This window comes from Tamandua tetradactyla, chromosome 3, assembly GCF_023851605.1.
Source record: "Tamandua tetradactyla isolate mTamTet1 chromosome 3, mTamTet1.pri, whole genome shotgun sequence".
Lineage (NCBI taxonomy): Eukaryota > Metazoa > Chordata > Mammalia > Pilosa > Myrmecophagidae > Tamandua > Tamandua tetradactyla.
The window spans coordinates 79,804,545-79,832,385 of NC_135329.1; the positions used below are offsets into that span (position 1 = coordinate 79,804,545).

The 27,841-nt window shown below is 46.7% G+C and overlaps 1 protein-coding gene across 5 annotated transcripts in view; it reads right to left on the reverse strand.

Moving 5' to 3' along the window:
* Positions 1-2,294: 2,294 nt before the first annotated feature.
* The window catches only part of HDLBP (high density lipoprotein binding protein), a 106,963-nt gene continuing 81,416 nt past the window's right edge, over positions 2,295-27,841 (reverse strand). For all 5 annotated transcript variants that reach the window (XM_077153339.1, XM_077153340.1, XM_077153338.1 and 2 more), the window contains 23 exons: positions 27,629-27,835; positions 27,264-27,479; positions 26,682-26,888; positions 26,376-26,483; positions 25,274-25,378; positions 24,784-24,862; positions 23,315-23,454; positions 18,367-18,471; positions 18,121-18,234; positions 17,420-17,506; positions 17,186-17,317; positions 13,553-13,771; positions 10,613-10,834; positions 10,272-10,490; positions 9,813-9,951; positions 8,370-8,524; positions 7,200-7,304; positions 5,946-6,080; positions 4,438-4,581; positions 3,752-3,937; positions 3,208-3,324; positions 2,990-3,118; positions 2,295-2,797 (listed from right to left, as the gene is read on the reverse strand). In XM_077153339.1, coding sequence (XP_077009454.1) covers positions 2,711-2,797; positions 2,990-3,118; positions 3,208-3,324; positions 3,752-3,937; positions 4,438-4,581; positions 5,946-6,080; positions 7,200-7,304; positions 8,370-8,524; positions 9,813-9,951; positions 10,272-10,490; positions 10,613-10,834; positions 13,553-13,771; positions 17,186-17,317; positions 17,420-17,506; positions 18,121-18,234; positions 18,367-18,471; positions 23,315-23,454; positions 24,784-24,862; positions 25,274-25,378; positions 26,376-26,483; positions 26,682-26,888; positions 27,264-27,479; positions 27,629-27,835 — 3,357 coding nt within the window. In that variant the 3' untranslated portion in view covers positions 2,295-2,710. The remainder of the gene's footprint in view (positions 2,798-2,989; positions 3,119-3,207; positions 3,325-3,751; positions 3,938-4,437; positions 4,582-5,945; positions 6,081-7,199; positions 7,305-8,369; positions 8,525-9,812; positions 9,952-10,271; positions 10,491-10,612; positions 10,835-13,552; positions 13,772-17,185; positions 17,318-17,419; positions 17,507-18,120; positions 18,235-18,366; positions 18,472-23,314; positions 23,455-24,783; positions 24,863-25,273; positions 25,379-26,375; positions 26,484-26,681; positions 26,889-27,263; positions 27,480-27,628; positions 27,836-27,841) is intronic.

Consider the following 27,841-nt stretch of genomic DNA (forward strand, 5'->3'; position numbering starts at 1 on the left):
AACTCCACTCGAGTGTCAGGAGTCAACAGTGAAGAATGACCAAGCCAAGGCTGGTTTGCCTGGGCAACATACCCCTCATGGGCCCACCTCTGGTCTGTGCATCGCCCCTCTCCCTGCCCCAAGGGACAGCTAACAGAGGCAAGAAGTCTACCTCCTGGCAATTGAGACTAGAAATAGTAAGCTGCTGCCCAAGAGCTGAATGTACACCTGGCTCCACAGCAGCTCGACCTACCCCAGGGGTGAGGAGGCAAGAAAACTCCCAGCACGCTAGATATGTTTCCGGTTTTATTTTAGAATTTATAAAACTTCAGTGTCATCCATATTCATGAGCCTTTACACACGTTTGCATATAGTCTCCAAATGCCAAAGGCCAAGGGAAGGGTGGCAGTCTGAAGACACATGGTATGGAAGACATTCAACGAGGAGGGAATGGTCTCCTGAACCCCACCCTGCCCATAGGGAAAGGAGGCCTGGGCACAGTCATTTCACAACCTTTATTACTAAAAAAAAAAAAAAGGTGAATGAGACCCCTGAACAGTTTAGGAAAAGGGAGCTTGCACCTATGACACTTAGCAATGAATGGAGATGTGAAAATGTAAAATTCAACTTTCTGGGAAGGGTGGGGCTTGAATGCTATTTAGGACAAGAGTCAGGAATGGGAGGAAGTGGTTTGGGTGGATCCCAGAGGGAGTCAGAAGGGCAGAAGAGGCTCCAGAAATCTCGAGACACAGAAGAAACGAGCAGGCCCTCCCCTTCCAGGCTCCCAGAGAGACAAGGTGTCAGTCCTGCAGAAAGGCAAGGAGTTGCCTCCCTGTACTCTCCGTGCTCCTATCAACTCTACCTGTTCTGGGGTTGCTAGCTTGCTCAGCTGAATGTTTCTGAGCCCAACTTGTAGCTCCTACAAATGGGCACATTTAAGGGTGCTTGAGCTAATGGAACTTGCTGAGGTAAATGAAGCTGCATTTGTGTTCTGCAGCTCTTGGTCTAGCCACGAATTTCAGGGTTAAAGAAAACCAAGCTTAAATCATTAACCTTGCAGAGGGATCAGAAGTAAACATCTCCAGGACAATACCGAGAGATGGCCTCGGTAACTTCTCTAGGAACTCAAGTATCTGGGATGGGAGAGGTCGTGAGTGGCTCCATCCCCTCCTTGGGAGACAGAGGCAGGGGGTGGAGGACCAGGACGACCTGAGACAGAAAACCCTGCACGTGGGGCCTGCTTGCCTCCTCTCCCAGGCAGACTTTCACCAGTCAGCCTGGTGAGCGTAGATACTCATGCAGCAAGCAAAGCACCCCTTTCTGAAGGTCCAGGACCACGGCTCTACCTCCTCCCCATCCAGTCCTGGGTACTTCTCCGAGTGACCAAGCATGACAGCCAGAGGATTCCACGGCCTGGACGTGGGTGGAGGAGACCCAGCCTGTGTGTGGGGGGGGGGGGTCGGGGGTCGGGGGCAGGGGGAGCATGTGTACCCGAGCTGTGGATCAGCCCACTCTCAAAGTGCAGGGAGAGCATGCCAACCTCCTGCTACGGCATATGGTGCCCAGCCCCAGAGTCACGACATGCATAAACAACCCAAACACCTAAATCAAGAGCCTGTGTGTGGGTGTGGCACTGACCTAAAGCAGGAGGCAACTGTCTGCTTTTTTTTGGTTCTGAGGCAGAAAGAAGGCAAGTGCATACAGAGCATTATGGAGGAGGGGACAAGCATAAAGTAAGCTGAAAGTGGTTAAAAAAAGAAAGCCAAGCTAAAAAGAAAGGCTAACTGCTTTCTCTGAAGAGAACGGGACTCTCTGCAGCCTCTCCTGGACACTCCTGTACCCCACTCACATGTATCTGACTTACAGCAGACCTGACAGCTATGGCCCACCCAAGTGGAGCCTGAAGTACCACCTTTGGCTCTGCTCGCCAGCCTCTGGGCCCCAGGGTCAGTTCTGCTGTCCCACTTGCCTCTGTTGAAGAGGCCACAGGGGAGCAGTGGTGAGGAATGGAGTGGTAGGCAGAGATGCTCGGTGCTTGAAAGCTCCAAAGTGGGTAGAGGTGAGACCAGTGAGAACGAAGCAGCACATATTGTCTTGCAGGTCCCTTCGGGCTTTTCTCTTCTCTCCTCTGGATCCAGGAGAACACAGTATCCTGGGCTTCCCACTGCCTAAAGGCTGGACTTTCTCCCCACCCTGTAATCTGTGCTAAGTGGGCTTTGGCAGTTGGAAAAAAAACCTGATTATACCCTACAAAAAGGAAGGTCTGGGATAATAGGCAAAGAGAAAGGGAGGTGGGGAAAGGAAGAGGGCAAACATTTTGGCTTTTATAAAGTCAAGGGAATTTATTTCCTGAGGTCACGACACAGGAAGTGGACGCCTAGCCACAGCTGTGGAGCTCTCTCGTAAGGAAGGTCAGAGTGCATGCGGGTGGACCCGGAAGCTTAGAAAGTCTCAGCTATTTTATTATGAAATGTTCCGTTACCTTTGCTTAGTGTTTAAAACAGTGGAGAGCCTGTCCCAGAGCAAAGGGGTCAGTTAAGAGAGGCCCTGAGCGCCGCTGATTGAGCTGAGAGCTGGTGCCCACAGGGCTGGGCACGGCGGGCTTCCCCATGGGACCTCGGGATGGGGACGGGGCATCAACAATGGACCAGGCTCCAGCCACCGGTCAGATGGAACAAACCGTGGTACAAGGTCAGGTCAGCAGGCTGGAGCATTTGCTGTTGTTTGATCATTATCGTTTGGGGCCCCAAGGGAGAGTCTTGGGGGCCACCTGAGCCCCAAAGCTTGGAAACTCTTCAGAGCTGCTCATGTCAGGAGCCTGTGGAGAGGAGCATAGCCTTAGCAGAGGCTAATTCCTCTATTCCAGCAGTGTCCAAAATGGGCACCACCCATCCTAGTGGGGCACAGTGATGGGGAGGCCTGATGTGGGGTGCTCCCACTCCCCATCCCCAACCAGTATGCAGAGCCCTGGGTCCCTATGGGATAGCAAGGGGAGGGAATGCCTTCTGACCTTCTCGTTGCTGCTGGCTGTCCAGGGAGCGTCCCTCACCACAAAGCCCCTGGATGGGGCCTTGGACTCCTCATGCACCGGGGGCTTCATGTATACCTGCAGCGCCTCATTGTCCACCACATCAGCCAGCTGCAAGAACCGGGTGTGGGTCAGACCCCAGGTTGTGTGGGGATAGTCCGAGTAGGGTGGGCCCCTGCTCACCACCACCCAGGACTCACATATTCCTCCTCCAGGTTAAGGATGTGGTCAATGGCTTCCTCCACATTCTCCGGGAGCCCAGTCACGGTCACGCAATTAGGGTCTGGGGCTCCACTCTGCGGGAAGCGAATGTCCACCTAGGAGACACACTTCAGTTGGGGTGGCTCTGGGCGTCATCCAGGACTTGGGACAACAGGGTCACCGCAAAGCATGACTGGGGACAGCCCCTTTCAAGCGAAGTGCTTCCCCTTTCCCAGTCAGAGAAAACCAAAATATCTGATTTCAGAATTCTTCCCATGAGGAAATCACCCCATCATCAAGCCACATCAAGCCAAAGTAGAGCAGCATGTTCAGGGAGCATCTCCTTTTCAGGAGGAACCGGCTCAGGTCCCAGGCCTCCAGCTGTGGTTCTCAGCCTGGTGCCATCTGCAGCCATACAGCTACTGCCCACCACTGTCAGTTCTAAGTGCAACCTCCTGACCCCAGCTTCTCCCACGGGCAGGGGTGAGGGGTGCATGCTCCTACCACATGGCCCATACCTGCACCTCCGGCTCAGGCCCTCACCTTGAACTCGTCCATGACCTTGCGGATGGCTTTGCCCCGGGCGCCAATGATGCGGGCATGGACTCGGTGGTCCAGCGGGACATCCTCAGAAACCATTTGCTCAAGCTCGCCCACGATCTTCAGGATGGCATCCCGGGCAGCCTCGGTGTTCTTCTCGTACCCTGTGATGGTGATCTGGTCCTGGGGCTAAGAGAAGAGGCCAATCACAAGAACGGTGTCCCGATGCCACCAGGCCAGGGCCCTCTACAATCAGCTCTGAACCCTGCACCATGCACAGCCTGCAGAGTGGGCCAGCCAGCGAGGGTACGAGGCCTCAATGGCCATTTGGCTCACTAGCCATGAGGACCACATTTTTTCTGAAGCAGCAAGGCCCAAATGGGCAGAGCAGTGACATGCAGTGCAGTGGGACCTCATCTTCATGCCTGTCCTGCCCCCAAGAAACCCCTAAATAAAGGCCTCCCCCTAGGGCCTCGTGAGAGAAGCCCGGGCAAGGTCAGTGGCTTTCTAAGGCTGCACCTGAGGGTCTAAGTGCCCAGGAAAGACGTACTGGCAGCCCCAACTCCCACCAGAAGTGATGAGATACTCTGACCTTTGCCCTCTCTTTCACCTCCCCATCACTGTTCTCAGGTTAGGTTCAAGATCAACAAGAGCCCACTGTCCCCAAGCTGCCCCTGCCATGTTCTCACCTGGTTCCCATCATCTTTGTCAGGAAACTGGATGTTCACATCATGCTCCAAGCGAATTTGGGTGATCACGGTCCCCTTTCTACCAATGATTTTGGGGTGGTACTTTGGGTCCACAGAGACACTCAGCTTAAAACTCCTTAAAGCCTACAAATAAGATGACCGAGAATTAGACAGGACAGGATGGTCCAACTTGGAGCCTTGGACCATCACTCACAGCCAGTGCCACCCAACCTATTCCATCCTGGTCTTGATGTCTCACTTGCTACCTTAGAAACCAGACCCAGACACTACTCTCTTACCTTAGCAAGTGTGTTTCTACCCCCTGGCTGCCTTCAACTTCTGGCCAATTGTGAGAAGCAGAGAGCATGCCTGCCCAGAGTGCAGTGAGGGAAGACTTCAGCAGCAGTAACTGCAGGGACATGCTCAGTCTGATGAGGTGTGCAATGCCAGCCCTTGGCCCCACTTTCCTAACATGCACAAGTGTAAGAAAATGTTTGATGGTTTCCTCTAGGGCTGGGGTGCAGAGGCAGGCCGGGAGAAAAGAGGACAAAATGCTGAGGGGAGGGTGCAGTCCCTCAGGCATCCTTGACGAGAGGCCACGGGCTGCTCAGAGCCTGTCCCAGAGCCTTGGGAACACCGGGCCTGGAAGGCAGCCTTGGAAGCATATGTGGGTTGTATGGACAGGTTATGAGGTCCCCTGCTACCAAACTCCGCTGTCAATGTGAAAAACAGTCACCCCCAGGCATGATGTGGAGTGGTGTCTTGAGTTTCCAAACATGTCCCTATATAAATGATTCCAGGATCTCCATGTCACTTCTGCAGGGAGATGAGGTGGGGCTCTCACCTGACTTAACAGACATGGAAATGGCAGGGTTAAAAGGTCACACCCTCATCAGTATGAAGCAACGCCACACTGGGGGTCAGTGGAGGCTTCCAATGTCCAACCTGGACCACAGAGCAGTCCTGGACACCCTCAATATCCAGCCTGGACTTCTCAGAGTGAGCTGATACAGGTTCTCTTGGCAACAAGCCTAAAGCCCCCAACTTTGCCTCCCCATGAGGTTGTGAGGTACCCCTTCTAACTTGGTTTCTGAAGGAACTACAAAGTAAACAGGAAATCTAACTGTCATTTGAATATGAGATTCACTCTCATATGAGAAGTGAAACCAAGAGAACTTTATTACTCTTTAAAAGTACTGTTGCTAAGGAAAGCCTGACCAGAACCCCAGCTCCCCACAAAGGCCTGACAGCACCATGGAACACCTGGAGACATTGAAGAAGGAAGGTGCCTGGCCCCACCTCCAGGTACTCCAGGGTATTTGGTCTGCATATGTTAGGGCTCTGGGATATTTAAAAATGCCGCTGTGATTCTGAAGTACAAGCAAGGCTGAGAACCATGGCTAGCTCCAGAGTACACGCCAGTTCTGCAGGTGCTGGCCTTGAGGCCCCCTGAGCCGCCCAGCACTGTTCCCCAGGACCAAGCCACCTGACAGTTGCCTGGCACTTACCCGGTCCTCCTGCTCTGCCTGCAGCTCCTTCACACGCTCGAGAAGCCCAGCCTTGGCCCGGTCCAGGTTGGCTGCCAGGCCAGTGATGGCAATGACATCAGACTGCAGCTCAGGGGCGGGGACCTGGATATTCACCTGTGGGGCATGGGACACATCAGACTTTGTCTTCTGTGCAGGCCCAGGTGAGTTTGCCAAGGAGAATAGGAATGCACTGCTCTGCCCCCACTGACGGCAAGTTAGGCAGTCATGTTCATCTGTCTACCACATGTAGCCATAACTACAGGCTCCAGCACAGGGGCACAAAGCCCACCCACCCAATCCAGAGGGTGGAAGACTGAGCCTTCAAAGGAAAGTCACTGGGTGCAAGGGGAGAAGAAAGAGGTGGAGTGAACCAAAAAGTTATAAGCAAGGAGTCTTCAGTAGCCCTGGGAGCCACTAAGTGCCACTCCCTGGCCACCACCCAGGTCACAGCATCTGCACCCACAAGAACACTGCTGCGTTGAGGTGAGCGCAGCATGGCCACCAGGGGTCTCCTGACATACTTCATTCGTCTTGACTATTTTTTATGAGTTATAAACTCCTTTGCAGACAAAGGTTTTAAAAAAGGCATCTCAAATTTATTTAATGCAAAGAAGGCAGCTCCAGGGCAACTGGGGGTTTTGGTTTTTCCTAAAAGTACCAAAAGAGGAAGCCAACATTCTCAAACTGCTGCATACTTGGACAAGAAAAATCCATTTGTTTCCCAGTCTACGTTTATGACCGATGTCAGGTAAATATACCTGGTTTACTTTAACATTTGTCATGCATCTGTTTAAGCACTGTGATTTCAGTTGTGCAATAATGTGCAAAATGGTTTATTCTCCAGTATGCCTTAAGCGGAACAAATAATATTTTCTATGTAGTCTCTTGCCTTAATAAATACATAATATGAATTTAAAGTTCTATTTTGTATACTTGTAAACTATAAAGCAAAAAAAAAACAATGAACATTTTGTGTAGTTTGTATTTTACATACTCAAGATGAGCATTAAGTTTTAAATAAACCTATAGTATTTCATCTGGGGTGGGGTGGGGGTGGAGGAAGAAAGTTGCTGCTAGGTTAGACAGCAAGAGAGGCTGCCATTCCTGGGGAGGATTGGGGAGCTCAAGGCACTGGTTCCACTCATGCCCAGAGAGTTGAGGCAGCACCACAACCCATGAGAGGTGCTCAGTTCCACCCTGAGAAAAGACACTGCCCTCCTGAGACCGCCTTACCTCAAACTCGTCCATCATCTTGCGGATCCCGCTTCCTTTCTGCCCGATGATGTAACGGTGTAGATCAAAGGACACCTCCACTTCGATAGTGACAGGAACCAGCGCCTGTTAAGAGTCATGGTTAGACTGCGAGAAGGAGCAGAGCTCTCATGAGAGCCGGACACTCTGGGGGAGGCTTTAGTGGTCAGCAGGAAACAGAGAGAGCCTGTGAGCTCAGAAGTATCTTGATGGAACACGGAGAGAGGACGAGTGTAGGAGGATGTGGTGCGTTCTATAACCTTCTGACCACTCAGCATGGACTTAGAATGCCACCTAGGTCTTCTGCACAGCAGAAAACAACCGGAAAGGGATGCAAAATGCAGCTTTTAGGCAACGCCTTCAGTCCCAAGCCTATTCTAAACTGTAGTAGTCCTTTTACAAAGTGTGTGGGCTGTGAGGCCTATGTGGTGTACCCCCAGGACACTTCCCTGTGACCATGTGCAGGGAAGGGAGGAGGCTCCCACCCCTGCTGCTGGTTCACGTACTGCCTCTTCGCGTCCCCAAATACCTGCCATCTCCCAAGACCCCCCTTTTTTTTGTGAGGGCAGGCACCAGGAATCGAACCCAGGTCTCCAGCACAGGAGAGAACTCTACCTGCTGAGCCACTGTGGCCCACCCTCCTGAGATCCCACCATAATGTGCTTTTCACCACAGCACCCACCATCATATGACCCATTACAGGTATGTGTCTGTCTCTACAACAATGTATGATGACCCTGCCTGCAGTTTTGGGAACAGCGTGTACACGGGTGCCAGGTCAACACTCATTGTACTGACCCAGCCATCTGCAGTGAGCCTGGGACTGCAGAGGGACTTGAGGCCACAGGTCATGCCCACATAGCAGACCCACCACCCTATGCTCCTGCCATAGGTGCAATCAGGTAGAGAGGCCTGAGTGCAGCTGTCAGCTTGGTGAAGAGACCAGGGCTTGCAGGGAGCCAGCAGGCCCAATCTATCTACCCCCCACACCCCTGCCTGCAGGAAGAGGCGAGGAACTTGGGTTTTAGGACAGATGATGAGAGCCACCCAACTGCTGCCAGAATGTGCCTGATGAGCCCATCCAGCCTCCCACTTGGGCCCAGCTCTTCCCATAGTGTGGCCTGTCTGGGTTGGGGTGGGGGCTGCACGCACCTCAAGGGCCTCCTTGGCAGCCTCACACTTTTCCTTCCGGCCAGAGATGATAATAATGTCGCACCTCCGAGGAGAGCTGGGGTCAGCCTCTTTGGCGTCTCTCCCCTCTCCAGGCTCATCCCCGTTCTCCTGGACAGCTGGCTCAACATTATGGACTAGGAAAAGAGGGGAAAGTGACGGTTCACAACCTCCACAAGGTCCCCCGTGGTCCCCAAGGCTTTGTTGCAGGCATGTGGTATCATTCAGAACTCAAGCATTTATTAAGTACCTATGACCTGCCATGTGGGGAAAAGGGGGTTTAGGAAGTTCAGTCTGGCTGGGAGATGTTCATGCAGCGAGCTGTGCATGGGGCTCCGGGCATGCAGGCTCTGCACTGCCCAACAGTGCTGCACTGTACACCCACTTTCTGATGTTTATTTTAAAGATGAGGCTGCAGGGGTCTCTTCCTAAGAGGTGTAGAAGGGGCCTGCTGGGCACTTAGCAAGGCGAGGCAAGGAAAGCCATGTGCAGCACAGCCTTCCCTGATGGTCTATGTAAGATAGCAGCAGGAAAGGAAGGAGAATAGGGGAAAGTACAAGAAAGTAAGGAAATCCTGAAATGCACAGACGTGGCAATGGACACAGAAACTGGCAGAAGAGGCCCCCAGTGCCCACGATGGGGCCATCTGAGCATCCAAATAAGGAAGCAACATTTATAAAATAATAGAATCTGGAGTTCCCATGGCATAAATGACCAAGTAAGCAGGTGGAGGTGCCTGAAGAAACAGGCTGCTAGAATGGTGCAAATCCTGGACTAGTTGGGGCTAGAAGGCTCTCAGAACTGGCAAAGTATGAATGCGGACCATGATTTATGTAAAAATATACATCAGAGCCAGGCTTCCTGGCCATGTGGCATCCCTACTCTCAGGAAACTCCCACTTAGATGGACAGCATGATGCCTGCAAATCATTCTCAATGGATTCAGAGAAAAACAGCCTGCAGAGAAAAGTGGGTGGGTGGTGGCAAATGGGCATACAAAAATGTTCTTTATACCGTTGCTTGCAATTTTTTGAAGTATAAAATCGTATCAAAAGAACTAGTTCAAATAACCAAGTGTGAGGCCCAAAAGCGACACATGTAATGCAAAAAAAATCTCATGAGAAATAGCAGAACAGAACCCAGGGGTTCTGTGTGTAAGACCCAGTAAGCTCTGTGCTGCTCTGATCTGGCTTGTCAGTCCCTATGGCATGCAAAAGGCATGTGTTGCCATGTAGAGTGGCCTTTCTCCCGGAGAGGACCTGGGTCCCAGACCCCAAAGGCCTGCTGGTGGCCTCATCATGAGGAGCCGAGCTGGAAATGCCTGGAAGGTGCCGTGGGAAAAACGCCTCCACCTCCTCCTGCCTGAGGGACCACCCCCAAGCCCCTCCTGTTTCTCAGGAAAAACAAAGCAAATGATGTTACCTACCTGGGTTCTCCTCTCTGTCTGGGAATTTAATTTGAACATTATAATCCCGAGTAATCTGCTGGATTCTGGAACCTTTGGGGCCCATGACAGAGCGATGGAACTTCTGGGGTATAGCACATTCGATTGTCACCTGAGCTTCCTGAGAGATGCACAAAGAAGGAAGGGAAGAGAGTAAGCAAAGCAAAAGCCCTGAAACCTCTTTATGGCATTCAGGTTCCACACCATTCCCTTCAAGTCCTTCCATCACTTGATGGAGCAGGAGGTAGGGCAAGGCAGAGGGAAGGCACGATCCTTAAGAACTATTTCTGAAAGGTCTTCCAGGACACCACAAGAAACGTGATGATCTATTTACACAAAACAGGATTACTGTCCCCCTCCCAAGAACTGGAACCTCATGATTCATGGACAGTGTGCCCGGATGCAGTGAGAAGAGCACACCAAGCTGAGCCCGGTGCATACCAAGTCCTCAATGATCTCTTGAATGCGCTTCTTGGCAGCCTCCACACAGTCTTTGGCGCCTTTGAGGGTGACTCTGTCACTCTGCGTGCCAGAACGCGGGAAGCTAACCATCACGCCGCCGTACTCTTCAGCAATCTCCCGCAGGACCTGGCCTCTTCGGATGACAAAATGACGGTGGTGTCTGGGATCCACCAGCATGTAGTCTTCAACCACATTATCCTGTGATGAGAACGAGTGGAAAAAAAAGCCTATCAACTGTGTTTGCAGGGACCGAGCAGGGAGGCCTGCTCCCTGGACAGCCAGTGCAGACCAAACAGGGCAGTGAGGGCGCCAGGTCTCACCAGGTTCTGGATCAGAGCCTCCAGCTCTCTCTGTGCCTCCTTGACAGCATCCTCCTTCCCTATGATGGTGATCAGGTCCTGGTCCTTGTCCTCAGCTGTCGGGAAAATGATGCGGGCTCCGGTGCTGTCACGCACCTTGCGGATTTTGCCTCCTCCTTTGCCAATGAGGAACTTGTGGTATTCGGGCTTGGCACGGATGTCAACAGTGAAACTGTTGGTTTGCTGCAGGAACAATCCAGCATACGTCAGCCTGAGGCCCACTTACCTGGACAGCAGCGCAAGGTAGCACAGGGGGTTCAGCAGACACCTGCATGAGGTGGCATTCTTCTTATATCGTCGCAAATACTCCCAGGTGGTGTCAGTCCCGCTCCAAGGGCACTACCGCAACCTATCCCAAACAGCACCATGGAAAAGCTGCTGCATGCCATCCACAGGTGGACGACAAACAAAACAAGGGCATAGCCATATGACAGAAAATTATTCTGCTGTAAAAAGGAATGAAATTCTGATACAACATGGATGAAACATGAAGACATGTTGGGTGAAATAAGCCAGACACAAAAGGACAAATACTGTATGATTTCTCTTATATGAGATACTTACAATAAGCAAATTAAGAGAGACAGAAAGCAGGATAGTGGTGACCAAGGTGGCTGGAGGGAGGAATGGGGAGTTGTTATTACATGAGTTTAAATTTCTGATGAAAACAGTCTGGAAACAGACAGTGGTGAAAGTTACACAGTACTGTCAGTATACTTAAATGTCAAAGAATTGTCCATAAACTGATTTATGTTATGTATATTTTGCCATAATTAAAATAAATAAAAAAATAAAACAAAAGCAATCTGTCCAAGACGCACAGCACTGGAACCCCACAGTCCCCCTGCCTGAGAATTGCCACACCAAACCTGCAGAAAGTTCTTCCCACATGTCATGCTGCTTCCCTTCTTTGCCCTAGTGACATAAATGAGCCCAGGGCCCTTTCTGATTCTCCTAACACCAAGGGCTGAAGAGTCTAAAGCCACTATTCCCCTATCACATTGAATGGTTGCCCAAATCCACGAGCTTCAAGAGGCCTGGCTGACCAAGGCTGCAGTTAAAGTTGCAACTTCAGAGGTTCATGTAAATGCAAGGCCCTCATCTGACCCCAAAAAACCAGGGCCCAGCAAAGGCAGGTGGACAGGTGCTCCCACTGTAAATGCCAGTCCCTGCAGCAGGACCCTCAGGGACCCTGCTGGCCACAGCTCTGTCTTCTCTCCTTCCTCTTGGCCGGGATCAGGCCCACAATAGCCAAAAAGGAAAAGGCAGGCCAGCACATGGGGGTCCTCAGGTGTGGAGAAGTCCCAAAGCAGTGGTGGGAATCTGAATCTTCAGACAAACACATGCACAAAAGCAGCATTACCAAAAAGCTAAAAAGTTAGGCAAATCCACTTGGGCAAGATGTTAAAAGGATAACACATCAAATCCAAGGAGGGTGGGGGGGGGGGGCACTCACTCCAGAAAGGCAAGCAAGGTGTGTCAATATAAACTAAAAGACAAAATCCACATGATCACCTCAATGGATACAGAAAAAGGACTTGACAAAATCTAACATTCTTTCTGGGGGAAACCAAACCAAACCAAACCAAACCAAACCTTAGCAGACTCAAAATAGAAGGGAATCCCTTCAACCTGAAAGTGTATCAATGAGAAACCTACAGCAAACATCATACTCAATGTCTACCATACTGTAACTACTCAGAACTGTACTGGAAGCCTCACTGATGCACTAAGACAAAGTGAAATAAAAGATCTATAGACTGGGAAGAAAGAAATAAAACTGCTTATTCATAAATGACTTGATTTTTTAACTTAGAAAACTCACAGAAGTCTATAAAATGCTACTGAAACTAATATGTGAGCATATCCCTTGGTCACATAAACAAGGTCAATATATAAAAATCAAATGCATTTCTATACACCAGTAATACAGAACTGGGAACTGAAATGAACAAAAACTACCATGTATAACAGTAGTAAAACTTAACGTGAAATACCGAGACATAAATCTAAAAAACATGGAGGAAATTGGTAGCCTAAGGACTAATAAAACACCAATGAAAAATCATAGACCACCTAAAAATATGGAGAGATACAGAACAGAAAATTCAACTGCTGAGATGTCAGTCTTCTCAAACAGGATTCAGCTTTCTAGAAAATGACAAGCTGATTCCAAAATACTGATGGAAAGCCTAGGGTATAGAATAATCCAAATCATTTTTATTAAACAAACTTGAAGAGCTTGACTACCCAATTTCAAGGTTTACTCTAAAGCTACAGTATTTAAGACACTGTAGTGTTGTTGGGACAGAAGAGACTCCAGAAACAGACCCAAAATTTGGATTTTGAAAAAGGAGCAGTCAATGGGAATCTTCTCAGGTTGATGGTCACGTGACTTGATTAGGGTGTTCTCCATGTCTGCCAAAATTCAGAACTATGTACTAAAGAGGGAGAGTTTTCTATATACAAATCATACAAAAAAAAAAAAAAAAGCCATAGTGCAAATCTTCTATGTTCTGGTACATGAGCAATTGGACCCAGAAAGGCCCCCGAAAGCCTTTGACTTTGGATGAGAAGACCAAGTCCAAAAAAGAGGCAGGTCCAGGATCACAGAGCAAGGAGGTAGAATCAAAACACAGAAGTTGGACTTCTGCCTTCTTTTCTTACAATACCACTTTGGCTTCTGTACCGTGAATGCAAAAAAAAAAGCATCAGAACACCCAAATGAGCACAGAAAGAGCAGAATCAAAGAGGCACACAGTATATAAAGCTCTTTTCTGACCTGCCACAAAGAAAAGACAGTTTGGGGTTCCCACAATGAAGTGAGAGGACATTTTAAGCAATAAACAGGCTTCGTGTCAAATGACACAAGAGAAAACCCCACTCAAAGGAGGTACTTACCTTCTCCTCTGCTAGGTGCAGGAGCTGCTTCTTGGCCTTCTCTACATCAGAGGAAGGCCCCCTGATCACAACAGTGTCGCTTCCAGAACCTTCCACAGGGAAATGAATGTGGACCCCACCACATTCTTCCATGATTGAGCGGATCAGACGGCCCTTGGTGCCAATGAGGGAGTTGTGCAGCTTTGACGGTATCGAGACCTCCACCTCGGCAATGTTTGCCTGAAATCAAGCACACAGCAACAGGAGTCCTATTTTTGTGTGGGAAGAAAGAGCTAGAGGAAAAGAAAGTTAGACCAGTATGTGAGACCACATGTTTGAAGAGGAGGGGTCCAAAGTCCCTGTGACTGTGACATGGGGTGGTGAGGTGTGGAGACACAGCTTAAAAACCAATCAATAAATAAAAAAAGAAAGCTACTATTTCAGGGCATAAGCTATGGTGTGTTATACCTCCAGCCAACTCTCTGGCTCTAGGATGCCTGCACATAAACTTTTATCCTAGTCAAAATGTTGCAGCAAGTACTGGATTTACCCTCCTACCTGCAACAACTTAAAAAGCTAACAACTGACAAAATACACAAAACAACAGGAGACAGAAAAACAAACCAGGTGAGCCCTGCAACTGCCCCAGCTTCCCACTATGCAAGATGGAGGGGAGGCTAGCAGATCCCCTGAATTGAGAAAAAAGAGCTAATAGTTCGGGGAGATCAAAGCACCCAGAAAGTTTGCAGGAAAAAAATGCTGAAGAGGAATACAGCAGCAGAGAAAGAGAACTCCTGAGAAAACCTCTCAAAGGATTAGAGGAAACAGTGTCCGCAGCTCCCAGTCAGTGCCCATCCCACCAGCCAAACTGGACCACCTCAGTATTTACGGCACATGAAGTGTGCTCTTCAGAAGGGTTTCACTCAGAGGCAGGAAGTAACTGGCCACAGATTAAACACTGCTCTGACTCCGACCAACAAATCTTAAAATCAAGTCCTAAAAGCAGCAAATTGTTTCCAATTAACAAAGCTCAAAAGTATGTATAGGAATACAAAGTTACCCAGCATCCAATACAAAAACACCAGAAATGAGAAAAAAAACAAAAAACAAAAGACCCCACAACCTGGAATGAGGAACCAATCAATAAATAAAAACTCAGAAATGACACATGTACTAAAATTAGCAGACCAGGACATTACAAGTTATTTTATCTAAATTGCATATGATCAAAAAGCTAAAAGAAAGGTTGAACGTATTACTTAAAACACATCAATGATACAAAGAAAAGTAGTCAACTTAAAGAAACATATGCAGAAAAAAATACACCTCCTGCCCCCACTGAAAATAAACAGATCACCAGTGACCTGTAGGACAACTTCAAGTGGCCTGATATAAGTGTAACTAAACTCCTGGAAAGAGAGAAGAAAGAATTAACAGAAAAAAAATTATAGAAAAATGATCCAAATACCAAATACAACGAGCACTCTAAATACACATATCTAAGAAGTGCCAAGATACAGGAGGAAAATTATCCCAAGGCACATTACAACTTGCTCAAAATTTGTGATACCATCATCAAAGCAGCCCAAGGTAAGGAGACTCATGTGTCGAGAGGAACAAACTCAAGCAAGACACAAGACTTCTTCCCAGAAGCAATGCCAATGAGCAGACAGTGAAGCAAAACCTCAAGTACTGAGAATAAAGATTCTTTCAAAAACGAAGGTAAATAAAAACACTTTAGGACATACGAAAACTGAAAGAGTTTATCACCAGCAAACCACCATTATAGGAAATGTTAAGGACATCCTATAAACAGAAGAAAAATGGAAATAAGGATCTTAAATAAGGAATGAGGAACCCCAGAAACTTGGGTAATGTGTAAAATATTTTTCTTTGGGTAAACAAAAAGGTTAGTACTGTATGGGGCTTATAACATGTAAAAGAGACACGACATCAAAGCACAAAGGCTGGAGCAGGGGAGAAGTGGAAGTATATTGTTATAAGTTTCCTATACTACATTTAAAGTGGTATAAAGTCACTTCACAGCACCTTGTGATAAACCAAAGGTGTATACTATAAACTATAAAGCAAACGCTAAAATGATAAAGCAAAAAGGTTATGTCTAATAAGTCAAGAGGTAAAAAGAAATCATAAAAATACTCAATCCAAAAGAAAGGCAGAAAAAGAACAAAAAGAGCAGATGGGACAAATAGAAAACAAGTAACAAGACAGCAAATTTAGACCCAATCATTAAAAAAAAATCACATTAAATGTAAATGACCTAAATGTTCCAGTTAAGAGTCAGAGGTTGTCAGATTGAATAAAAAAGCAAACTGCCTGAAAGAAACGCACTCAAATATCAGAAAAAGATTTCAGGATAAAGAATATTACAGGGATAAAGAAGGTCACTCGAGAATGATAAAGGGGGACAGTTCACAGAGGATATAACATACTTAAATGTTTTATGTGCTTAGAATACACATTGTTTTCAAAGGCACACAGAACATTTACCAAGACAGATCACATACTGAGTCATAAAATCAATCTTAATAAATTCAAAAGGAATCAAGTTACACAAAGTATATTTTCTGACCACAATGGAATTAAATGAGAAATCTATAATAGAACCATTTAGAAAGCTTCCAAATATTAGGAAATATTTAAGTACCACACTTCTAAAAAACCCAAAGGTCAAAGAAGAAACCAAAAGGAAAATGAGAGTATTTTGAATTGACTGAAAAGGAAAACACCACATGCAAAAATGTACAGGACGGGTTTAGTAGTTAAGGAAAGTCATGAAAAACCTCAAGCCAATACTATGAAAAACTTCATGTTAAACTTCAGTTAACAAATTGGATGAAACCAAATACTTGAAAAACACAAATCCACCAAATAAACACAAAAAGAAACAGCTTATATAATGAAATATTACTAAGTAATAAAATAAGAATGAGGTATTGATACATGTGATGACATGGACAAATCTCAAAATAATTATGCAAAGTGAAAGAGGCTGAACCCAAGAGTACATATTTGGTTTTATCCATATAAAACTGCAGAAAATTCAAATTAATCCACTGTGATTGAAATCAGATTATAGGCTGCCTGGGTATAGGAATATGACAGTGGAAAAGATGAGGTGGGGGCCAAGTGGAACTGAGGAGGGATTACAAAGAGGCCCAAGGAGAATTTGGGGAGTGATGGATACGTTCATTATCTTGTGGTGCTAGTTTCATGGATATATACATATGTCAAAAGTTATCAAAATGCACACTTCAAATATGTGCAGTTTACTGTATGTTAATCTAAAAAAATTGAAGACAATATGGTCAGTACCTTCAGAAAATGACTGAGGTATAAAAACTGCTGTAAAGAAAATATATAAGTACTCAAGTTAAATGTTAACATTCAATTGCTGCAGGTCCACATACATAAGCATCACAAGAAGAACAGCAGAAAAAGGCCATAAATGGCAGGAAAACTGGTGACAATTAGCTCTGCCTAGATACAAAATCATAATCTGTTTCAGAAGAGGCTGGACCAACAGACCCTGCACAAGGAAACCTCAGGCTAGATTGAAAGGCTGTGTTCGAGGTTTTACAGTAGGAAGACTCACCCAGAGAGAGGGACCCCATCCTAGAACACTGCCCTTACCAGGTCCTTCTGAATAGAGAGAATGCGGCTCCGAGCAGCTTCACAGTTTGCCCGCTTGCCTGTGATGACAATGGTCTCTGAGTTACTATTCTCTGCTGGAAGGTCAATTTTGGTATTGCTTTCTTCACGAATCTACAAGGAGAGAGAGGAATATGAGAAGCCAACTTCCAGAAGTAAACACACCAGGAGCACAAGGCTGGGAGCAGGACAAAAGGGAAGGAACAAGCAGGTCACCTTTTTAATGTTTGCACCACCTTTTCCAATGATGTTCTTATGAAACTGTTTGAATATTGGGACGGAAATTGAATAGCTATTTTCCACCTTTAAGACAAAAGAGATGGCACAATTAAGACCCATGCATCCCTTCCACTGCGAAGGTAGCATGAAGATAAAGTGAGCACTGCTCTCCAGTAAACATGGGTTCAGATCCCACTTCTCCCCTCACCTATCTGACCTTTAGAGGTTACTCAGGAGATAAAGGAGACCTGTCCAGTAACTATAACATGTGACACAAAACTCCTTTATAAAAAGCAGCATGCAATGCTACCCACATGCCATCGCCAAATGTCAGCTGCATATCAACTGCTTCCACACAGCCCAGAAGCAGCTGCACTTAGCCAGGCATCCTTCTGAATGCTCCCCAAAGAAGAGGCGCCGGGACAGCACGCAGCATAACCCTTAGGAACCTCAGAGCTCACCAGCTACTTGTGCAGGAGCACAAATGAGACTGGTGCTCAGTGGAGAAGTGAGTGTCGGGACCCCTCCCGAGGGCTTACCTTGGGGCAGCCCTTCACTAGATTCAAGCCCCTTTGAAGAACCTACACTTCAACCACCCGTATCATTTCCTTAAACCTCTTTCCATCTTGGTTTTGAGGAAAACAATAAATCAATAAAGACTGTCACATAAGAACGGATGCAAACTGAGCCCTCCCTACCAGATCCGCCACCATCTTCTGCATGTACTTTGTGCATTTTTCCACCTCATTTTTGGGCCCTCTTAGTTGGACGATATCACTCTTTTGTGTTGGATCTGGAAAATTGATGATAACCTAGAACAAATCATCACACGACTGAGTTTGACTATTAGTAAAGACTGTATTACAAAATGCTGAATAATGTAACTGTCAATCAAATCATTCCCAGAGAATTAAAAAAAAAAAACCCCCGAATGAAACCTTTACCTCCGGAAATTTATCACGAATTTCACGGATCCGTTCACCCTTTTGCCCAATGATTGTGCGATGAAACCTCTGTTCAATGATTAGATCCTTGGTACGCTCATTTTCCTAAAAAGACAATTGAATCATGTATCATTTATCACAAACAAGGTCAGTACCCACCCCCAGCTCCCCCAATCCCAAAGAGAGAGGTTTTAGAAGTCCTGGGGACTGACCCAAGACCACTGGCAGACAGCCTGGTATAGGCACTGAGTGGCAGGATGCCTTTTCCAGGTGGCAGCACTGAGCTCTGCAGCATGCCCGAGTGGGGGCAGGTCACAAGCTAATGGAGTCTCCCACAGGAGTTACCACTTTAAGGCTTAACACTTTGCACAGCAGGGAATAATCCTTCCTGAACACGGATAATTGAGAAAGAATGGCGCAACAACGGGCATATGAACCCACATGCCTCTCAACCCATCTCCACAGCACCCATAAAATGTCAGAAGAGGCCCCATCCTGATCAAGGTTGCAGAGTGAGATGCTGCAGGGCCCTACCCCCACTCCCACCAAGAAGCTTTGAGCCAAGGGAAGACACTTTCTCAGAGCTCCAGAAAATAGCTGAAGCATTGCAGGAATAAGCAAATCAAGAAAAGGTCACTTAAAAGCACTGTACACACACCAGGAGCAAGTATGTTTTCCCCAATCTGGTGGTGGCCTGAGGGACTCGCTGTCCCAGAACCTGCCCTGCATGTACAAGGCGGCTCAACAAGCTCTCATATAGGATGCTGTGGGGGAGGAGGCAGGGCATGCTGCCTGGACAGGGATTGGCTGGATGAAGGACACACTGCAGGGCCATGAGGACACTGTTTCCTAGGGAAGAGGGGACATCTGCATCCATATAAACGGGGGAATTCTTGAGGTCTTACAGGCATACCCAAGACTCTTGCATGTGTAGAAAGGATCGGACAGCCCCTACCCTTTGGCCTAGTATTTTCCAAGCTCATTATATGGGTAAGCCCTGAAGGAGAGCATTCCCACATGTTAACCTTCGAAGACTAGGAAAGCTGTTTTCTTTTTTGTCAGCTCCTGGCTTTCAAAGAAAGCTCTGTCACAACACTAGCTGGATACAAACTCAAGGAACAGGTACCTCAGAGTCTAACACACACTGACATATCAAAATGTCCAGGTTTCAACTAAAGGTTACAAAACATTCAAGACACATGAAGTGATAGACCAAGAAAAGGAGAAGATTAAAGCACTGCAACCACTACTTAGGAAAACTAGAATTGGGATATAACAAAGACTTAAAGAAAGAAAAAAAGGGTCTTAAATATTCTCAAAGAGTTAAAGGAAAACATGGACAAAGGACTAAGGGAAATTGGGAACACAAAGAGAGTATCAATAGAGAGATAGAGAAATGGAAATTATGAAAAGTAAACAAACAGAGCTACAGAGCATAGTAACAGAAATTAAAGAAAAAAATAATCCCTAGATGGGTTTGTTTAAAAAAAAAAAAGCGGGCCATGGTGGCTTAGTGGCAGAGTTCTTGCCTACCATGCTGGAAACCCAGGTTTGATTCCCAGTGCCTGCCTATGCCAAAAAAAGAAAACAGAGTTACCATGGTTAAAAGACTTTAAGTGGAGACAAGGTCATTCTGGAGATGACTCATCACAAATTCATAAATTGCCAAAGTATGTGCAAGACTCAAGTAACAATGTTCCTCAAAACCCTAAGGACATTCATACACAAATCACAAGATAAAGTAACCATCTAACCTGAAGGACAATTAAAAAGTACCTCACCAATCCACCAACCATAACTTGTCTAATCTAGAAATGCTAAGACTGGACACAATGTGGTTGAAATCTGAATCTGTGCTTTCAGAACTGCAATTTTAAGACCCCAAATAAATGCTTTTGTCGTGTTGCAGCTTAGTTTGTTATTTCTCAGTTGACAGGTTCAACACATGACTAGAACCAGCTAAAGAAAGAATCAAGAGAACCTGAAGAATTCCTGACAGTCTTGCAAACAGTAGGGACAATCAAATGAAGAGGATGAGCCCTCATTCTTGGGGGCTTGCCCTTATGAAACTCGTTCCTGCAATGGACAGGCTAAACCTACTTAAAACTATGGCTGAGCGCCACCTTCAGAGAACCTTTTTTGTTGCTCAGATGTGGCCTCTCTCTAAGCTAACTTGGCAGGTGAACTCACTGTCCTCCCCGCTATGTGGGACATGAATCCCAGGAGTGTTAATCTCCCTGGCAACATAGAATTCCCAGGATGAGTGGGGACCCAGCATCATGGGATTGAAAAAGCCTTCTTAACCAAAAGGGGGAAGAGAGAAATGAGACAAAATAAAGCGTCAGTGGCTGAGAGATTTCAAACAGTTGAGAGGTTAGCCTGGAGGTTATTCTGATGTACTATATAGATTTCCCTTTTTAGCTTATGGTGTATTGGAGTGGCTGGAGGGAAGTACCTGAAAGTGTTGAACTATGTTCCAGTAGCCTTAATTCTTTTTCTTTTTTATTATTCTTTTAAACAACATACAAACACAAACATTCATACCATATGATCATTACATTCTTGGTATACAATCAATAACTCACAATATTGACTGTGAGTTGGGAAATCAACTGGCTGAAATGGGAAAGTTTATGCTGGACACATGTTCCCACAATTAAAAAGAAAAAAATGAAAAACAAAGAGCAACTAAAGCGACAACAGCAATTAAATGCAATACATGAGATCCTATATGAGTTCTGGCAAAGGAGGAGAAAAGGCTCAAAGGGACATTATTGGGACATATGAAAGAACTGGATTATCGACTATAAGCTTTATATCAGTGTTAAATTTCTTGAACTGGGTAAGTGCATCTAAGATGGTTGCTCTTAGGAAACATACATGGCAACATCAAGTGTTTAAGGAGCATGACATACACAACCTACACTCAAGCGTCCATGGTTATGTTCTCTGTATTGAGGCTGAAGTACTTTTATAAATGTCCTTGTAAAAATCTGACAGTATTTCACAATAAAAAGTTAAAAAAAATGTTAGAAGAAACACAGAATGAGCAGAGCTGGAATGCACAGAATAACACTCTCAGGCAACCTACTGATTAAAAAAATTCTAAGAGATTCAGGATAGGATGGACAGAGTAATAAAGGTTCAGAAAGCAGTAACTCAATACAGGAGAGACAAGATATTCCAGAGCGATGGACCTGTGAAGAGGCCAGGGTCAGGAACTAGCAGAGGCAAGGGAGCCCTAGGACCCTAGGTCTGAGGAATGAGCTCTTGGGGATGCAACTGGAGGTTATAAAAGACCCCATGACAGGTAGGGTAAAATTCGCTTGATAAAAAGTGGTCCTCCCTCTGTTGTTGCTCAGATGTGGCCTCAATCTCTGTAATCCCAACTCTGCAAGTGAAATCATTGCCCTCCCCTCTATGTGGGACAAGACATCCAGGGGTGAAAGTCTCCCTGGGCATGTGGGAGAGGACTCCCAGGGATGAATCCAGACCTGGTACTATGGGATCAACAATTACATCCTGACAAAATGGGGGAAAAGAAGTGTAATTAGTAAAGTATCCATGGCAGAGAGAGTTCAAATAGAGTTGAGAGGTTACTCTGGAGGTTGCTCTTACGCAAGCTTCAGGTAGAACTTGCTACCCTTCACAACCTGACAAATTCCAACCAGGACCATTCCAGCCAATCCTAAGGAATACCTAGGACACTATATAAGATTCCACAAGGGCTGCAGGCACTAGAGTAACTTGCCAGAAACCTACAACCTCCAGACGGGTCCCTGGTCCAGATAAGTCCTGAAACCTAGCCCAGTCTCCTCAGAATATCAGATAGTTCCATCTCCCTACTTCATATTAGTGACAGATTCTTCCAATATGAAAATGTTAGAATGGTCAGAGCCCAAACACCCCTAAAGAGAGGGATCGAAAGATCAAAGGTAATGGTGGAATTATACATAGAAGATAGGACTTAACAAATGAATATGAATGCTGAATCATTAAACTGATACTGCTTTTAGTCTCCAGTATTTCAGAGCAGCTAGAAGTAAAAATCTAAAATTGTGAAACTGTAACTCATGTCAAAGTATGAAATACGTTCTACAACTAATTGTGGTGTGGTGCTTGGAAATTTATAGCTTTTTTGTATATATGTTATTGTTCACAAAAAAAAGAAGGAATAAAAGTCAAATGTGAAGATAAAAAAGTATTTAAGCCCTCTAGCCTCCTGTATTCTGGAGCAGCTAGAAAGAAAAATATGAGAGGATCGTATGGTAACCCACGACAAACTTTGGGATTTATCCTGTAACCACTTTTTGAAGAGTGCTTTGAAAACTACTGCTTTTTTATTTCTTTGCTTTGTATGTTTTATACTATACAAAAAAAAAAAGGTTTTTTTTAAAAAAAAGTGGTCCTCCACTTAGAGAGCTTCCTGGCATGAGTACTGGGATAAGAGTGACAAGGAATGTGTGGAGCAACTCTGAAACCAGGTCACATCCTTGCAGAAGGACAGCACTCTCCTGGCCCCTAGGTGTTTTGTACATCCTTGCGCTAAGCTACAAGCACCCATGGCATATCTGCAATTTCTCTGGATCCTAAGAGTCGAGTGCAGACACCCGGTAACAAGGGCTCTCAAACTTGGTTACACATTGCAATCACCATGTGTGCTTTAAAATTCAGAAAAGTCAACCACTATCTCCAGAGTTGGGAGCAGGCAACAGGTGACTCCAGGGCACAGGGTGCTGAGAATCCCTAGAGCCTCAAGCCTTTAGTGGAGCACACAACACACAGGTGTGAGTGATTCTGGGCAGGAGAGAGAAACACAGGCATACCCAGCACACCAAGCCTGTGTCTGACCAACGTGGGGCCTGATACCTTTGCTCAGTGGGACTGTACACCAGACCAACACTGCTGTATGCAGCAGCCAACAGACCGGAGCGTGCCTGCTCCTTACCATACGGGAAGCGAGCTCCAGCAGTTCACGCTTGGCCTGCTGCACACCGTGCGGGTCACCCTCAATGCGGATCAAGTTGCTCTTCTCGCTGTCAGGAGGGATGCGCACGGACACCTTGTACTGATCTTTGATTCTGTTGACTTGGGAGGAAACAGGAAACAGCATTTGGGACACAGAAGCATCTCCATTACACCATGACTAAGACTAGGCAGGTCAAAAGGTCCATTGGCCAAATGTGAATCCCAGCCTCCCCAAAGAACTGCCATCCGACTCCCCTTGGACTGTTGGGTCAACAGGTGGGGAAGTGGCCTTGGCTTTACAATATTAGGATAATTCCCAGATGTGCTGATATCCAGATAAGTTAAGGAACTACAGTTCATGTACCAATGTTATATTCTCAAAAAAAGAAAAAGGAGAAAAAAGACCTACTAAAAATTCAAAAGCTTTTAATTAACTCAAAATAATAGCAAGTTTGTGGTATATGATTGGCTCAATTAACACAAAAAGGAAAACTGACTCAAGCCAGTCTTCCCATGGAGGGTTCCCTATCGTTAAATAATGTGGTAAAAGACAACACAACACTGATGCCAAAGGACGTGATGGCCAGTGGGCTGTAGCAGGGCTGACATACTCATGCTCACATCTGGGGGAATTGGGGTACACAGGGCATACCCAATGCCAGCTACTGGCCCAGTTCCTGGTCACATTGCAAAGGCCAGGCTAGAAAGGGCCCACTGTTTGTTTTTGTTTTTTTTTTTTAACATGGGCAGGCACTGGGAATCGAACCCAGGTCCTCGGGCATGGCAGGCAAGCACTCTTACCTGCTGAGCCACCGTGGCCCGCCCGAAAGGGCCCACTGTTGACTAAGCAATCTGGGAATGGGGCCTGAGCTTTGTCCCTCTCGTGTCCACCTGGGGATAGAGTACTAGGGCAATGCTAGTACCAGTACACTCAGACACTGTCCTATGTGGCTATGAAAAGCAGGACATTCACGTGGACCCAGAGCAGGCTCTCAGTGAACACCTCATTGATATCACCATATGCTTGTGTTACACCCACCCCAAGAGACAGAAGTCAATATGAGAAAGCCATGCCCCTGCCTTGGGCATGAGTCTAGAAATGTCTTACTTCTTGGCAGGCTTTGGATGTGAGGCACACTCAGGAGTGAATAATGAGCATGGCCTAAACTTCGGACCCGCATGTGGCCTTCGGTGTGACTCCAAGGGGAGCACGGGTTGACTTTGAAAGTGAACAATAGTTCATCCACAGGCTATACAGTTTTGCAAACAACCCCTGCTGCAAGGAGGGAAAGGGGAGCAGCCTCTTCCAAAAGCAAAAGAGGTGAGAAGTGCTCAGTCAGAAGTACGTGCCACTCTTCCTTCCACGAGGAGGAAGGCACGGCCTGGGCTGTCTGCTTTGACACCTTGGGGTTTTAAAATGCTGTCTGCCATGCTCACAGCCTCACTCACTGTTGGCTCCACTCTTCCCAATGAGGTGTCTGTGGAACTTGTGGTCGATGTTGATCTCTACGTAGTCCATCCGACTAATCTGTGGGAAGAGCACAGAGGCGCATCAGTGGGCAAAGGTACTCAGAGGAAATGGTTACATGGACCAAGAATCAGAACCAAAATCTGGAAGCTTTGACGGTTGCCTTTTCTTACCCCTGAACTGCCAGGAAGATCAGCTTGTGGCCCCAGAAAGACCCTCCTCTTCCCCAACTCCGAGCCTGGCCTGCCCTGGACTGCCGCAGTCAGGCCCTGGCAGTCTCAGAGCCTGCTCCTCTCTCACCCAGGCCGCTCTGCCAGGTTCCTGAGACACAGGTACATGTGACCTTTCTCGCCCACCCACATTCAACCTGCTGAGCAGCAAGGCAACAACCGCCCCTCCCCCAGAAAACAAAGCCTCCCCCCCCACCAACACATTAGGACACAGCAGAAGCTGAGCTCTGGGGCCCCTCACCAAATCTTTGACCATGGCTTCAATCTGTTCCTGGGCCACACTGACATCCTCGGTGGGACCTTCCAGGGTGATCTTGTCCTCACCCTCAGTGAACTCGATGTGAACCTACAAGGAAGGAGCCAATGATGGCTAAGATGGACAGCTGCTGACCCAAACCCCAAACTCGGCTTCACATAAATCTACGGAGGGGGGCAGGGGCTGCATTTACAGAAACCACACAAAGCTGAAAGGGAGGACAGAGGCAACGCACGTTTCTGGCATTAAACATCCTAATAATCCACCCCTTTTCCTAGAACAGGAACAGCAAAGCCCTTCTCCGCACCCAACAGCAAAACACAACACCTTCACTATTCCTGCTCTTGCAGGCCATTTTTACTTTCTTCTTTTAGAACCTGACTCCTCTTTGGCTGCATGCAGAATGGTACAGCTAGCCTCCTGCTACAGGCAAGCCTCCCCTACCTTCCTGGTTCATGACAACACACACGTTCAGGGTGTAATGCATGGAAGTTCAAGAAGGGGAACTGCCATGTAAGCAATTCTATTGGTGTGAACCAAGAATCTGAACCTAGAAAGAATAAAATGACTATAAATAGTAAATTGGAAGCTAAGTCTAAACAAAACAGGAATGAAAGACAAAGGACATATTTTCCGGTGCCATTCCTGCTGGGATCTGCAGGGAGCCTCTGTCTCTGTGGGTAACCTGAACAGACTTCGAAGGCAGTAATGCAGAAGATGTGGGGACCCACTAATTTCACAAGAAAACAATCTCTATGCTACAAAAGCTACAGATATAATTATGATGAAGTCATTTAACCATTATTATGAAATAAGACATGCTCAAAAAATACACTACAATACAATCTCCCCCAGTCACATGGCTGTGAAAAAGGATATGGGATTCTAAACACACTTATGTTCCCTACCCCACTCCCAGTGCACTCAGCCACGGGAGCTGTCATCCAGGACAAAGAATTCTGAAAAGTATTTTTCAGTCTTTGAAAGCATCTCACTGGACAAATAGCAATAATGAAACAAATGCCAGAAATGTGATGATAAAATCTGAAAGAAACTCAGTCTAATCAGATTAAAAACATTTCTTTACCTTTGGCATCTGCTGAGTGATTTTGGCCAGGTTCTGGCCCTTCTTGCCAATAATAAAACGGTGAAGCCAGGAAGGGGCAGAGACAGAGGAAACTGTGAAACTGTTGGCCTAGGAAAAACAGGAAAACAAATTTACATAAAAAAAAAGCCAGGTCACTCACTCAGGGTCTGACTATAGACCATTGCCCATTCCAAGGTACATTTCATCATCTCTAGCAGGGTCCCAAGAAATGCTAACCACAAGTCCATAACGGATTGCATGAAATTCATTACAACAAAGCTTATCCCACTCCTAGAGGCAGTTTACCTTGGCATAGACTTCAGTTAGTGCCTGCCCTAATTTTTCAGGCTCGCCTCGAAGTATCACAGTCTCTGAGATGCTGTCTGATGGTGGGATTTCCACGGAAACTCCAGTTCTTTCCAGGATCTCCTGCAAGGAATTGCCCTTGGGCCCGATGACGTATTTATGCTGTGATTTCTTCACCTCAACTGCAATTGTTGTGGTCTTCTTTTTCTAAGCAAGAACACCATAAGGGCAATGAGAAAGTGGGGAAAGAGCTGTGGGAAAAGCAGGCAAAACACCGCTAACAACGGGAAGAAGGCAAGATGACAGGGGCCCCAAACTAGCTGCCCAACCTCACTAAGTAACGCCAGCAGGCATGCAGAAACCACTTCTCAAGCCTGGGATTTCTCTTCAGATAAACAAGGAGACCAGCTAACTAGCAGGGTACACTACTCATTCTCTTTAACCTTTAAACCTTGTGTAACTACCCAGAAGTCAGGAAGGCATGGTTATCGTTAACTAAATGTGGGAACCGGGGTTGGGAGATAATAAGCAATTCATCCAAGGGAAGGGGACTGGGGGGGTCAAGCTGGGTTGGCAGCACACCTTTTCCTCATAGATCTTCCTGATGCGTGCCACTGCCTGGGCCAGCTGCTCCTTTTCACCAGTGAAGACGATCTCCGTCCGGCTGACACTGGGTGGGGGGATGTTGATGCGTGTCCCAGTTTCCTGCATTATCTCACCCACAAGGCGATTGTATGGCCCGGCAATGAAAGGGTGGAATGCCTTCTCTACTTCCAGCCTCTCGACAGCACGCTTGTCCTAGAAAGGGCAGGCTGGTGAGACACGGCTCTGGGGACACCTGAGGTGCATAACACACACCGCCACACACCTGTCATCGGAGTACCTTCCTCCACTGGTTCGAGGAACCTCAGACAGCACATGCAGGTTGCACCATGGCACATACCCACCTGCTCAGCGGAAATGAGCAGGACCTCATGGCGCGCCTTCTCAATGCCCTCTTTTGTGCCGGTGATTCTGATCTGATGGCTGGGGTCCTCTGGGCGTGGGATCTGTATTTTGGTTGCAGTTTTTAGCTCCAAATCTTGCAGTTTCTCTCCATTTTTGCCAATAACAAAGCGATGATGTTCTTTGGGAATGGCAACAGTTGCTGAGGCCTACAG